The 14,163-nt window shown below is 36.4% G+C and overlaps 2 protein-coding genes across 3 annotated transcripts in view; one reads left to right on the plus strand and one right to left on the minus strand.

Moving 5' to 3' along the window:
• Positions 1–9,424, plus strand: part of LOC149490942 (tetratricopeptide repeat protein 39B-like) — a 49,522-nt gene extending 40,098 nt beyond the window's left edge. For both annotated transcript variants that reach the window (XM_089714981.1, XM_089714916.1), the window contains exons 8-14: positions 4,166–4,327; positions 4,841–5,004; positions 6,082–6,237; positions 6,908–7,094; positions 7,511–7,725; positions 8,021–8,140; positions 8,590–9,424. In XM_089714981.1, the coding sequence (XP_089571107.1) occupies positions 4,166–4,327; positions 4,841–5,004; positions 6,082–6,237; positions 6,908–7,094; positions 7,511–7,725; positions 8,021–8,140; positions 8,590–9,064 (1,479 nt within the window). In that variant the 3' untranslated portion in view covers positions 9,065–9,424. The remainder of the gene's footprint in view (positions 1–4,165; positions 4,328–4,840; positions 5,005–6,081; positions 6,238–6,907; positions 7,095–7,510; positions 7,726–8,020; positions 8,141–8,589) is intronic.
• On the minus strand, positions 537–2,511 carry LOC149490944 (uncharacterized). The gene is made up of 2 exons (XM_089714804.1): positions 2,328–2,511; positions 537–1,325 (listed from the first exon to the last, which is right to left on the minus strand). The coding sequence occupies exons 1-2, from the start codon at positions 2,509–2,511 to the stop codon at positions 577–579; spliced, it is 933 nt and encodes a 310-aa protein (XP_089570930.1). The 3' UTR covers positions 537–576.
• Positions 9,425–14,163: the final 4,739 nt, after the last annotated feature.

The following is a 14,163-nucleotide window of genomic DNA, read 5'->3' on the forward strand; positions in this document are numbered from 1 at the left end:
GGCGCGCAACGCACACGTGGCGGACAGCAGCTCCCGAGACGAAGCGGGAGGGGGTGTCAGCGCTCAGTTGTAGAGCGAGGCCACATTAGTACGTTGCGTTGCGGTGCGTCGCGTCATCGCAACGGATCAACGCATTGTATGCCACACCAGAGTTGCGTCGACGCATGTCGTCGCAACGCAGAAGGGCGACGAAGCGTCTCAGTTCAGCCCTCGCAATGGATCGATACAAACGTGTTCTTTTGTTGCTTTTATTACGCCACCGCCGAAACAAACGTAGAAACCAAAAAAGATTCTGGATATCTCCCGTGATTGCATTAAGAAATAGTGATGGTCAGTTTTTTATGCAGGAATATAGAGAGTTGTTGTTAGATGAAGATAAATTTTTCGCATTTTTTAGAATGAGTGTGGCCAGCTTTAATTATTTGGTGATAACCTTAGAACCACATTTAAAGAAGCAGTATACCAATTTCAGGAATCCAATAGAACCAATTGAAATGATTGGTATCACATTGAGGTAAGTAAAAGAAACAACATAATAATCAGTTATTCATTTATTGTGTTTTAATACAGTTTTATTTAAGGATCAGTATTAGAGATTACAGCAAAGTTATATTCTTCTTCTTGACTATCATCAGTAAAGTTACTAACTGAAGTGTTTGATAAATAAGTAGTTTCGAATTCAGCCGTTTGATACCCCGATGGCGATGGGGACTGGGTCTGTAGTCCTGTCTGATACTCCGATGGCGATGGTGACTGGGCCTGTAGTCCAGTTTGATATCCACGTGACTGCATTGTTGTCGATTGATATTGTTGTCCCGTATGATATCCGCGTAGCTGCCATGTTGTTGATTGAGTCTGTTCCCCGAACCGCATTTCGGTAATGATATTTATAACTTTGCTTTGAAATGTCAACGTTTGTAATTCCGTAAAGTCGTTTAAAGAAGGCAGAATACCTTTAAAAAATGATAGATGGCGATTTTCTTTTTCCTGCAACGCCTCTAACATTTGCGCCTCGACATCATCTATTGCTTGGTTTGATCTCTTGCGATTAGCAGGTACGTAGCGAGAAGGACCTGGAGGTAACGATGACATTTGTTTTGTCGCACGTGGAGATGATGTTGTGTTTTCGTTTCGTTCCACTCCTTTATCAAGGCTACTGTCAGTTTTATTTTGAGCAACTTTCAGCAAAAACAGCAATTGATTGTAATAATGATATTTTTTCATTTGTTTTGCCTCTGATCCTGATGAACTGTTATCCTTTATTTTTTTTACGTATCGTAAAAAGTTGTCCTTCACGCTTCTCCATTTTTTTACAACTTCGTTACCTGCAAAGAGAGAAAAAAATATGTAGGTAGGTAATAATACCCTTTGTTTGTATTGCAGGTATTTGGGCAGTGGAAATTCGATGAGGGACTTGCATTTCAAATTTAAACGTGGAAGGTCAACAATTTCTATTATTATTTCGTCCGTTTGTCAAGCTATCTGGAAATATCTTCGACCACAGTACATAGAAGAAATCACAGAAGAAAAACTAAAAAATATTGCATTAGATTTTGATCGCAAAGCTAACTTTCCCCATTGCTTCGGGGCAATTGATGGGAAACATATACGTTTAACAAAACCAGCGAATAGCGGCTCTCTGTTTTATAATTATAAACATTATTTTTCAATTGTTTTGCTGGCGGTTGTAGATTCCAATTATAAGTTTGTTTTTGTCGACATGGGCGCATATGGAAAAGAAAGTGATTCTACCATTTTTAGAAATTCGAAACTGTACGAAGTTTTAATGAGAAATGAACTACCATTGCCCGATGCTCAACCACTCGTAAATGATCATGGTAATGAGCCGCCAATCCCATATGTACTCGTCGGTGATGAAGCTTTTAGTTTAAGTAAGCATGTTATGCGTCCATATGGCGGCCAAAATCTCAATGTGAAACAAAGAATTTATAATTATCGCCTTAGCAGAGCCCGTAGATACGTGGAATGTGCATTTGGGATCATGGCAAATAAATGGCGTATTTTACACAGGCCAATCGATACAGCATATGATTTAACTATTGATATTGTGAAAGCTTGTTGTGTTTTACACAATTTTGTCACAGAACACGATGGTTTACGGCAACAAGACAAGATAACAATAAGTAAGTTCCCACAATTGCGACCCCACATCATCGGAGAATCATTAGCTCAAAATTTTATCAGAGACCAATTTGCTAATTACTTTATGAGTCCCGCAGGCGCTTTACCATGGCAGTTGAAGAAGATTTAAATTAACATAAGTACCAAATTATATAACTAAGTAATTATGACATATGATAACTTACCAATTTTGTTCTTTTTAGCATCCTCAAATTCGTCGTAATTTTCAAATAAATTTTTACAAACAGCTGCCCATTCGTTTGCTTTCCGGAATTTATCACTGAAATGTTCATGTCCTTTATCCCATATGATCGGTCTTTCTTGCACCAGGGATATGAGAAAATCTATATCGATATCGTTCACACTCATGATAAAGATAAAAAATATCGTTGCGCACGTCTAGCTTGCTCCTCTAGCAGCGAAACACTATCCGTTATTACACCGGAGCTCCGACAGCGCAGCGCATCACTCTCCCCCCGCTTCGTCGCTTGTCCGTCGATCCGTTGAAACGTCGCATGCGACGACGCAACGCATATGTGGCATATCATAAAAAATATATGAAAAATGACGCAGCGTCAACGCTGCGACGTCGCAGCGCAACGCAACGTACTAATGTGGCCTCGCTCGTAGTAGTAGTAACGCTGCGATGGCGCAGCGCCCGTGTGGCCGGCTATGCGTCAAATATTTGCGTTGCGACGACGCAACGCTGACGCGACGCGCCGTGTGGACTTACTCTTAGACGATTTCTATTTTAGAATTTAAAAAATACATTATAATTTTATGGACTATAAAAGATTTGATTGAATAATAAAATACTTTATCAATGAATAGATCTAACAGCTTTTAAAGTTATGTCCGCTTTGAAACATGAAACTTGGAACAGCTAGGTCTTCAGTAAATCTAGGTCTTAGAAAGTTAAAAGTTTGAAACTCTTTGAATTTTTAAAGTTTTAATTCTTTTAATAATTATTTATAATTCAAGAATAACCTTGATAACATTCATTTGAAATGAATTAATACAACTGAAATCGAATTTATAAAATAATATTAATCAAAAATTTTGGCTTGAGAAAATAATGTAGAAATTCTTAAAATACATATTTTAAACAAGTTTTGGAAACTTTCTTCTTGTTGTTGTAAGAATATCCTTACATTTATTAAATTCTTTGGAACAAAGAAATTACAAAATCACAATAAGATATAACAACATTTAGGTATTAAAGATAGGACAGAAAAAAAAGAAACAACATCGCTTTTTACGATTGTTCGAAAACAAATTATTCAAATTCGGTTTTATTCTCTAAGATATAAATCAAGATTGCTATTTGATGCATATTTTATTAGAGAAGTAGAAAAATTGCACAATTTATATATTAATGGATAGATCACGTGGTTCATATAACCACAGGCACATACATAAAATAATTAATTTGTAATATTTGACCAAGAATGTAACCGCATGCTTATATTGCTTCATGACAAAGTGTATTATATTCATTGATGTATGATTTTGCTCAGAGAATAATTCAAAAAGTAAAAATTTGAGAAGATTCAAAAAGTAAACATTTTATTAACATTTCCACCAAAAAGAATTCGATAGATCCAATTACGAAATAACTTGATAATACAAATAATCAGTTGTATAAATTCACCCATAATTGACTTACAATCTATCCAAATTCAAAGCAAATGTGAATAGGCACCTTCTAGGTAAACATGCTCCAACTTAGGACGCGTTGTCACTTACCATCAGGTGAAACAGCGGCCAAATGTTTACCTATTCATGAATAAAAAAAGACTGGTTGCACTCCGGGAGTGCCGGCAGAATTGAAAACTTGATTATTAACGTTGAGCATGTTTGATATTTTGGAATGGTATCCGTCTTACGCTTTTTCGGTCAGGTCACGTGTCCTGACGCGAGTTTAAGATTTTATACCCATTACAGAAAAAGTGCTCAACGCCGCTAAAGAAGTTTTCACTTCAAAAAAATAAAAAATAAAATTACAAACATATAATTCCCACAGGAGCACGGTCTAAACGAGTTGTTAATCGGCGCCCGTTCCCCGGGCCTGCGCTCCGTGCTCTGTTCCATGACGTTACTCGTCCACAATCTGGTGATCGGCCAGTTCGCCGCTATACCGCCCGACTTTGATCTCGCGGAGCGGCTTATTAATGAGAACCTGCAGGTGAGTGGGGTTGGTTAGAGTTAGTGGGAGGGATTAGAGTTAGTTGGAGTTGGGAGTTGGAGGGATTAGAGTCAGAGTTAGTTGGAGTTGTGAGTTTTAGGGATTAGAGTTAGAGTTAGTTGGTGGGAATGGATATAGAGATAGTTAGGGGGAGTAGAGTTGGATTTCGATAAAATTATTAGATTTAGAGGTAGTTAAAGGGCGTAGAGTTGGATAAAAGAATTAGATTTAAAGGTAGTTGATTGATTAGAGTTAGAGGTAGTTAAAGGAATTAGATTTGAAGTTAGTTGATTGATTAGAGTTAGAGGTCTTTAAAGTAATAAGCATTATAGTTAATAATATTAGAATTGGGGTTAATTGAGAATCTGGAATTAGAATTAGTTAAGGGGAATGCAGTTAGAGATAGTTTGGGGGACTAAAGTGAGAATTTTTGAAGAAACTGGGCAAAATTTTCCACCCTGTTTAATTACCAAACCTGTGACCAAACCATACAAACTCGTCAAATTTCTCCAGAAATACCCGGACAGCGCCTGGTTCCTAATGTTCAAGGGCAGAATGGAACTGCTCTTGGGGCAACCAGAGAAGGCCGTGGTCACTTACGAAAGGGCCTCAAGCACAAGTGGCTTGTGGCCCCAACTCGTCCACCTTGCTTACTGGGAGAGCATGTGGGCGCATGCGTAAGTATTTATAAGTTTATATGTGGGGTCCGTGTAACCCCCGGTTGGAATGTTAGTGGTAGCATGAAATAGTCAATAATGGCATGATTTTTTTTGCCCCCTAATGTCTGGTATAGCATTACGTGTTTCTAGTAGATTCTCATTATAGTAATTATAGATTAAAATAAGTTCCTTTGGTAAACAAGAATAAATAAGCATTGTCATGAATGATAAATCATGCTTAACCTCAAAAATCACAGTGATATTGAAGGATCTACATGTCCCTCTGTGGTTGTAAAACATTGTTTTCCTGGTGGTCATGCATAATTTTTTTTAAAATAATAATAGTAATTTCATTGTTACACGCTGTCGCAATATCGAACCCGCGACTTTCAGACGAAAATTATTTTAATTAGAGCTCTTAGCTCGGTCACTGTCGCGATATTCCGAGTGAGTATATTATTACAAACCAAAAAATTACTAGGTTATCTTCTGACTGTATTAATTGAAGCTATTTTAATTAATCTTCTAAATTTTAAGATGCTCGTAAGGTTCTATTAAATACCACGTTCTATTTTGTTCAAATTTTTAAGCACCGCAAGTACCTAACGGTCTAAATTTCATTTTATATTTCACAAAAAAAATTAGCAAAATTACATAAGGAACAAAGCTTTCACCATCACTCATATCATTAACATTGCCATGTTTGCTTGTTTTTATAGTATTTTGTGTTTAATTAACATTTTAATACCTTTGTTTAAAATGTCGCTTTGTATTGAATTTTGAGCAACTTCTGATGGTATGCTATCAGATCCTGCTAATATATGGTAGAATATTCAGTTGAAAAGACTTAACTTTTAGATTTATGCGCACATCTTTCTCTTATAATTTCACTTAAATTGATTTTATTGATTATTAAGCTCCATTTTCGAGACTTTTATTCCCCAAAAAACATAAGCAATTACTATAAATTGATTATTATAAATTTCTACTCGCATTCATGATACCTGTAATCAATTATGTCAATAAACATGCATTTAGTATTTCCACTTAATTCAGAATTACAACATCCCTTCAAATCAAATTTCCTCCCAACAGGATGATGGGCAACTGGAAACAGTCGTCAGAATTCGCGGCAAAACTCTTGGAACAGAGCATGTGGTCCCGCACAGTGTATGCGTACACTTGCATGGCCACTGCTCTGCACATTAACGACCCCATCCCGGAGCAGAGCTGGGTCGATGGCCTTATTGAGTGAGTATACACAGACACACACACACACACACATTACATATACACAATTTGGACAAGTGGGATCTGACATCTACATCTTGCGAGACATGGGTATCCATCTATAACCGAAGATTATAGGGCAGTTCCACTGCACTTAAGTGAATATACTTAATCTGCTGTGAAATTATTGCCAAGAATATTCATTTTGGGTTGTTAATACAAGTTTATGGATAGGTTTATCAACAAAAATTTTGAGCCTTCGTAAGGTTTAGCTTTAATATTATCTATTGTGAAAGTTGACATCCATTTGAAACCGGTCCTTTACGATGTTATTAGAGCCTGGAAATCGATGAGGAAAACTTGTAGTTATCGAGATCCTATAATGCTAATTAAGTAGCACAGACATTTAGATGCTAATTAATAATTTTAGAAAGATAAACGAACAAATTTGTTTTATAATGGAAAGTAATTCTCGACTTAACGTTTAAATTTGCCCCTTATATATGATTATATACAGGTTATACTTTACGTGACATAGTACATAATCCGACCTTAACGTTAACTTTTCCCATCTTTTGACCATGTCCACATAACCTGAACACACATATACTGATCAAGACACTCACCAATTTTTAATTTTTTTGGATTATTCCACAAATATCCAGTATACTAATGTACCCAAAATTTTTAGGGCCGCAAACAATTATAGACAAAGGATACTCGGACGTTCGCTACCGATGGAGAAGTTCGCTTTAAAAAGATGCAGGAGGTTCAAATCGCGGGGAAGACTAGTTCTCCCCGCGGTTGAACTTCTCTGCATCTGGAACATGTATCCTTCGGTTGCGAACAACCAGGATCTTGCTGACCAGATGCTAAAAGTGAGTGGCGTTCCTGCACTTAGTGTAGGGCCTTCGCTGAAGGGAGGTTTAGTGTACAAATTAGTCTTTGAGATTTTACATGTAAATGCCTTTTTGTTAGGGGTAGGATTTTTTATATTAGCACCTCCTGAAAGTGAAGATTGGTATGGGTGTGAGGAACACATTTGTTGATTGATCTTGATCTGATTTTTTGAGTCTATTTGACAATAATTAAAAATGATAATTAAGTTTAATCGGGCAGTTGAGATGTACAAAAAATACGAATGGTTCCTCAAATCCTACTCGAGAATATTTTACCACTTCTATCAACTTTTGCTTATAAAAAATAATTTAATATTGCTTATTTATCTTAAAAACCAATTTATTACACAAATAAAAATAGAATGAAGTAGACTAATTTAAAATTTCCCTTTCAGCAAATTGAAGAAATGTACACGACTATAGAAACAGGCCTGGAAGAGCTTAAGGGCCTGGAAGCGGACCTCAGAGAACTTGAGGAACACAAGGACAAGGGCATGCCGCGGCCCTTCGACGCGGACGACCTTGCGCTAATCCGACACTTGCGAGGGTCTTTATTATCCGCCATGAACTATCCACGACTTGCTTTGAAGTACTTGGATCTTATATTGAAGTAAGTAATTGAAAGTGATTTGTTTCGGTCTTGCTCTGTATTGGAGATTTTAGGAAAAGGGGGCAATTGCAAAAGAAACTTTGGTTTGCAAGATTTGGGTTTCTGTGTAAATTCTCTCACAATTTTCCCTCACTATCGAACGGATTATAAGGTATTTTATTTTTGTTTTTTTTCATTGGACAAGGGTAATCTTTAAAATTTTTGAAATCTTACAAATGAAACTTTTGGGCAGAACAAGCAGCAAAATACTTATTTCCCACAGGAATTTTGTAATAAAAAAACCTTTTTTCCACAGAAACAAGGAAGAAATAAAAGAGGACACTTTCCTAGTACCATACACAATGGTAGAAGTGGCGATGTGCCACCACAAGCTTGGAGACCATCACCTCGCTATTAAACTACTTAATGACGCTAGGTTTGTATTTTCAATTTTTATATTAATCTAATCTCTACTATAAAGGTCAAAAATAAAATCAAAATGAAATAATTGTTAATAAAATTACTTCTCCAAATCTGGCAGTTTACAAGATATAAAATCTTATAGACCACTTAAAATAATTCGAATGCATTTAAGATAATTATTTATGAATAACACGTTTGCAAATGCAATTCGAGATGTTAAAATATTTGTATTTGGTTTGCTTGATTACCATGCTTATCGAAATTTGCGCTATAACATGTTAATCAAAAGAAAAAGAAGCAAGTAATTTCATTATTAAAGGTAATCAAATTGTTTCCTTGTTTAACAACTTCATACAATTATGATATTCCTTTTAAATTTAAATATCCTTATCAAATATGGAACCGTTTCTAAATATGGTTTTCATAACAATACAACCTAACCAACCCAATATTTTATTACAGGAAAAAATCGGGTTATTCCCTCGAATCCCGCTTACAGTTCAGGATTCATTCCAAGATCGAGGCCATTCGCAACTACCTGAAGGCCCCGACTCCCAGAGAAGCGACTTACGCTGGAGCTCGAACCAAACTAGAAATGCCCGCTACTTTAGGCACACAGGGAAACCTAGTTATAACCACACAACCTGTCAAAAACCCGGAACTCAACGGGGACAAAGACGACAAGGACGACAAGAAAGACAAGAAGAGCAAAAAGGACAAAAAAGAGAAAAAGGAAAAAGAAGACAAAGAGAAAAAAGACAAGAAGGAGAAACCAAAAAAGGAGGAGCCAGAATCACCAATACCGGGGACATCTAAAGACTTTCCGATACAAGAACCGATAAAGAAAGATACGGTTATAACTCAGGATGGGGTTATACTATCCCAGCCGAAAAAAGGTCTGCCCTTAAGTATGTTCCCCCCCCAGCGGGGTGAATGACCCCGGCCGTCGGGGAAGGGCCTCAAGTTCAACCGGATCACTGCACTGATATTCAGATACTTCCTGTGCCCGGCCCTTCACCCGGCAATGGCGTTCCCTAACGTCGACACCATGAGGTACTACGAGTACTAGATATGGACAAACAAACAAACAAATAAGGATACTTGGACTAGACACGGACAAACAAACAAAAAATACAAGATGTTGGACAAATTCATAAGAAAACTAAAATGACAATATGGACTAAAAAAGAAGTGAAAATTTACGAAACTGAAACTGAATATTTTGAAATATGAAATATTTGAAAGTGACTAAAGACATTGAAAATATAAATTAAAGTGACTGTAATTGCAATATAAAAAGACATTAAAATTGTGATTTAAGCTAATTACACTGTAAAAAAGAAAAAACAATAAATGTATGACTTAACGATTTAGAGCTTCCAAAACAAATCTTTGTCACTCAAATGTTTTGTAGTGACAAAGATTTTAGCTCTGAATGTTTTTTCTAGATATTCTTACTATAATTAGATCCCCCGTCTCCGTCTGTGAAGTCGTCCATTTTGTGCTGTAGTCATGCTTTTGGTGTTGACTGTTCCGAATTGATGTGTAGTTGTAAGGTTTGTTGATATTTGAGTGTATATTTAAATTTTTGAAGTGAAACTTCTTTATCGGGGTTGGAAAAAAATTTTGTGTAACTTTTTTTCGTTACGCGTGACATTTTTCCGTTATCTTATCCCTACCACGCGTGATTCGTCGTATTTCTGTAAAGTTGCATATAGTAAATTATTTTTTGAAAAATAAGGTCATAAAGAAGTTTCACTTCTTACGTGTGTACACTATAGTACACGCACACATTTTTTTATTTTTATATGTATATAATGACCAATTTTTTTAACGTAGAAAGTAACTACATATACGATTTTAGGTTTTTACATCACTAAAAATAACCTGTAAATTTTTAAAGAAGTATTTTTTGTAAAAAAGACACCCATTGTACAAATACTTGTTGTTTCCTTTACACCTGAACTTGCGTTAAAAATAAATACTTTTTGGCCTTTATCCAAATTCTATTTTTTGTCAACACAGTGCTGTAACGCTTGTAGTGAACAAAAAGGTATGGAGCAGCTGGAAATTTATTGTTAGTTAATAATAATAAAATTGTATTTTTTAAAATCTGAGGGTATAATGTCAATTGAACGAGCTACACCCATACAGGCCAAACGAATTTGCTAACGGTATCTATAAACGAGAAATATTTTTTAAAAATAAAATTAAATCATGTATAATTGGAAATGTAACGTTACTATCTAAATTATTCTATTTATTTTTTCGAGATGAGTATGTTGTGTAATTTAGTAGTTAATAAGGCTTAGACTTAAGAATCGTTTTTTAGGTAATAGGTGTCCACGCAAAAACATCTCGGTATCTAAAAAGGGGTGTTACCATGATGTCTTATAGCAGTATTATATCCAGTGTGGGAAAGGGACGGCGCTAGAAGACCTATATAGCCCTGTCACTTTTCCACGCTGGGAATAATATTGCTTAACATCATGGTACCGTGCTGGTAAGTAATAGATATAGGTACAGGTAGAAAGCACGGAGTGATAAAAAGTAGTCTCCGATAGAGGGCTGCAAAGCAGTTTCATTTTACTAATTTATAATTAATTAGGCGTTAAATAAAGACGAGTCGCAGGGGACTGGACATTAGAGTGTATTCCCCGACGAGTACAATGTAGGGTCGGGCAATAAAAAAAATAATTATTTCATCTTATTTTCAATTTGATAGTTTTTTTCTATAAATTTGACTCAAATTATGTTTTAATGTATTACCTCATAGGGTGGCGTAGTGTCTTGAGTCTTGAGTGGCTTGCGATTAAGTTAAAACAGATAATAATATTAGAGTTATGGTAATTCACCGTGTGCTTCGACGACAATTTTTATTATTTACGCCAGGTTCCAATTTTCAATGCATCTTTAAGTTTTTATAAAAGACCATCGTCAGATACTAAAGTCGTTAATATTCACAAATCTATAATAAACTACATGACGTCTATAAAGGATATGTTCTAACTTTCAAGTGGGCGCAAAGCTGGGAGCCCATCGTGGCTTCCGACTGGCGTGCCCGCGCGGAGAGCCGGCAGCTCAGTCGCCGTGAGCCCCGCGCGGGCGAGCGCTCGCTTGATCGCGGTCATCGCGTCGGTTCGCCCAATGGCGAGTGGCGCGGATCCGCGCGCGGTGATCGCAAGATAGGAGGCAGATCGGGTGCGAGAGGGAAACCTCACGCGAATCCGATCCGGCGCCGCATTATTGGGCGCCGTCGTAACGTGCCTCCTTGATGAAGGTCGCCGGGCGGTGTAACGGGGAATGTAATCCGTCCGGTGCGGTGTGGCGGCGTGAGACGAGTTCCGCTCGTGCCGCCAACTGGAGGATAGAACAGGCGAACCACCTTCGCTATTCTGTGTTTGCACTTGGCCTGATGGCCGGCTGCTGCCGAGGGGGCCGCGGAAGAACCGATACCCGCGGCCCCATCATTAGTGGCTAGATGGAACAGTGGGGTTTTAGTCGGTAAGAATCCGACATGACCCACGACTCCTTCCCCGAGGGCCGTGGGTATCTATGCAAGATTTCCCCACTTAAATAAAAGAAAAAAAAGGGGGCAATGTTCTGACTTTAGTGCACGGTTCATAATAGGTGGCCGGTTCAGTCGTCACTGAACCGACCCGTTGTCTAGTTAAATATGGTATTTGTGAATTTTAAAACATTTATTGTATAAATAATAAAAATACACAGCCTTTAGGGAGGGAAATTTAGTAATTGGATTTAACACGTTTCAAATTATTTCTGATGAAGTTGACGAGTTAGCGATCTCCACTTTTCTACACTTTCGAAACTTGATCCTAAATTTATATAATTTAATATACCGTTAGATGCACTTGGCCTATAACATTAGACTTGAAATTTTAAATCAATGTTAGAGTACTATCTAGTTTGGTTTTAGGGCAGTACAAATCTCAGAGCAATTTAAAAGACAATAGTTGCGACAAGCCTAATAAATATTCGCATAAGCATTATTCAGTATATATATAAAACAATTGTTTTTAGTTATTAAGATAATTTTGAATAAGTATATTAAAATTTAATGTTGTTGTCATTGTTCGTCTTTATAATATTGTCCTATTTGCTTTTAGTGTATTAAATATGATATTTATGTACGTAGGTATTTGTGTACGCGGCCTAACCGTGTTGTATTAATTGGTAAGATTAGTTGTAACAATATGTGTTTGTATCCGATAGTCAATTATATCTCATATTATGTTAGCGGGCCAAGCATACGCGCTACAACATTTTCTCAGCTCGTTTTGTCGCGTTTGGATCGTTTATGTCTTTTTCTCTAGCGGCCTTAACGCGGCGGCAAATACTGCTAGACAAGAATACTATAAAATGATATCTAGAGTTCTAGTAAATTACTTCTTCTGAATGTGAAGACAACACATTTTAATTTGAATTTCAATACTTAACTATTTCATGATTGTATGTTTTTCAGTCGCTTTTCAACAGCATAAATGAGAATAATAGAATTAACTAAATCGATTTTAAACTTCGCTTTGTCTCGTTGACGAGAAACAGTCCTTCTCTATCGAAATATATATCGATACCTATCGGCAAAATTAGTTTTGGTTTGTTATTTGGTGTCGCGTATGTTAGCCTGCAGCATCTAGGTTAATCATCGAGGATAGGTGTTAAACATTGTCTGCAATCCTATCTCTTCTATATACATTTCCTAAATTAATCTCCTGCGGTCACCACGAGTGCACTTTATAATTTTACTTACTAATTTTAATTATTTGTGCTCAATCACTAGTAGTAATAAGCATTTAATTACAATAAATTAATGTTAGATATAACCTGTGTCATTGAAGGATAGAATTATGATCGAGATGGCCGTGTGCGCCTCATCTCGCATACACCATTCAATTTTTAATTCTATCCTTTAGTCGGACATTCTAGTGTAGGTACTGAAGTTATGTTACGTGCGAAAAACAACTGTTGCGCAATTTTGATTAAAATGTATACGATTATGATACTTTTTGATGTTTGTAAAATAGGTACGGAAATAAAGTTCTTGGGGAATAGACAAATGGCAAATCGAATATTTTTATGTCTGAATATTCTCCTAAATCTAGTTTGAATTTAGTTTTGAACAATTTTTCCAATTTAAGCTGGATGGAAGTTTAGTGTACCTACATTCGTATAACTTTTCGGTAGATCTCATGTAGACGTTATGAAGATGATGAAAACAATCCTTGTTAGACCTTTTGGTTTCATCGTTTATGCAATTTGTCTAGAAGCCCTTGTTCCAAACACAAACAACTCATAACATCGAGTGTCCTAGCGTACTTAATTGATGTAAACGTAGTTAAGATTACCAATTAAATGAATGTTAAAAATGCTGTGTTTTTATTACCCCAAAATATACATGATGGCATTATCAACAACTAAAATACCAATATAAGCACTGCCTTCCTTCTTATCAAATGGTCCCTATCCTTATTCCTAAATGAATATGAGATATCTATCCCGTACAGTCCTACTTAATGAAACTGACAATTTTGAAGATTCTCAGAAATAAGTCCTTGATATTTTTTCGATTCTAAAAACTGATACATAAGTATAGAAGACCAGGCGAGCCAAACAGTCGATCCATAAGAATGCTACCATATTATCAGCCCAAGCAGTAAACGATAAAACTAGATTTGATTGCTATTTTATTGATCGTTTCAAAGGCAAAATGTTAATTAATCAATTTGCATCCAACATCATTCAGTATTTGGCTTACATAATACAACATTGGAGATAAACTGGCAGTAAATTCGTAGATTTGACAAAGCAACAGGTGGCTTCAGGCTGTGTGCGACCGCAAACAAGCCGCGGTTAAAGGCAAGCCAAATTTGCTCAATAAATACACAAGCCTCAAATTAAATGGCGCATTAATATTATATTATTGTCGCCAATACTTTATTTAAAGAGAGATTCTACATGAACTGATAAATGGCAACAGTATTTAGAGCTTATCGAGCACAATATTTCTACTCAATA

The sequence above is a fragment of the Colias philodice genome, chromosome 1 (assembly GCF_061535455.1).
Source record: "Colias philodice isolate Cphi_HAF_F1 chromosome 1, ilColPhil1 Martin Lab GWU primary, whole genome shotgun sequence".
Taxonomy (NCBI): Eukaryota; Metazoa; Arthropoda; class Insecta; order Lepidoptera; family Pieridae; genus Colias; species Colias philodice.

Bases quoted from the DNA above. Each gene is read 5' to 3' on its own strand.
- LOC149490944 (XM_089714804.1), bottom strand. From the start codon at position 2,511: ATGAGTGTGAACGATATCGATATAGATTTTCTCATATCCCTGGTGCAA. The intron at 1,326-2,327 runs GTAAGTTATCAT...CTCTCTTTGCAG, and splicing joins TGCTAAAAAGAACAAAATTG to GTAACGAAGTTGTAAAAAAA.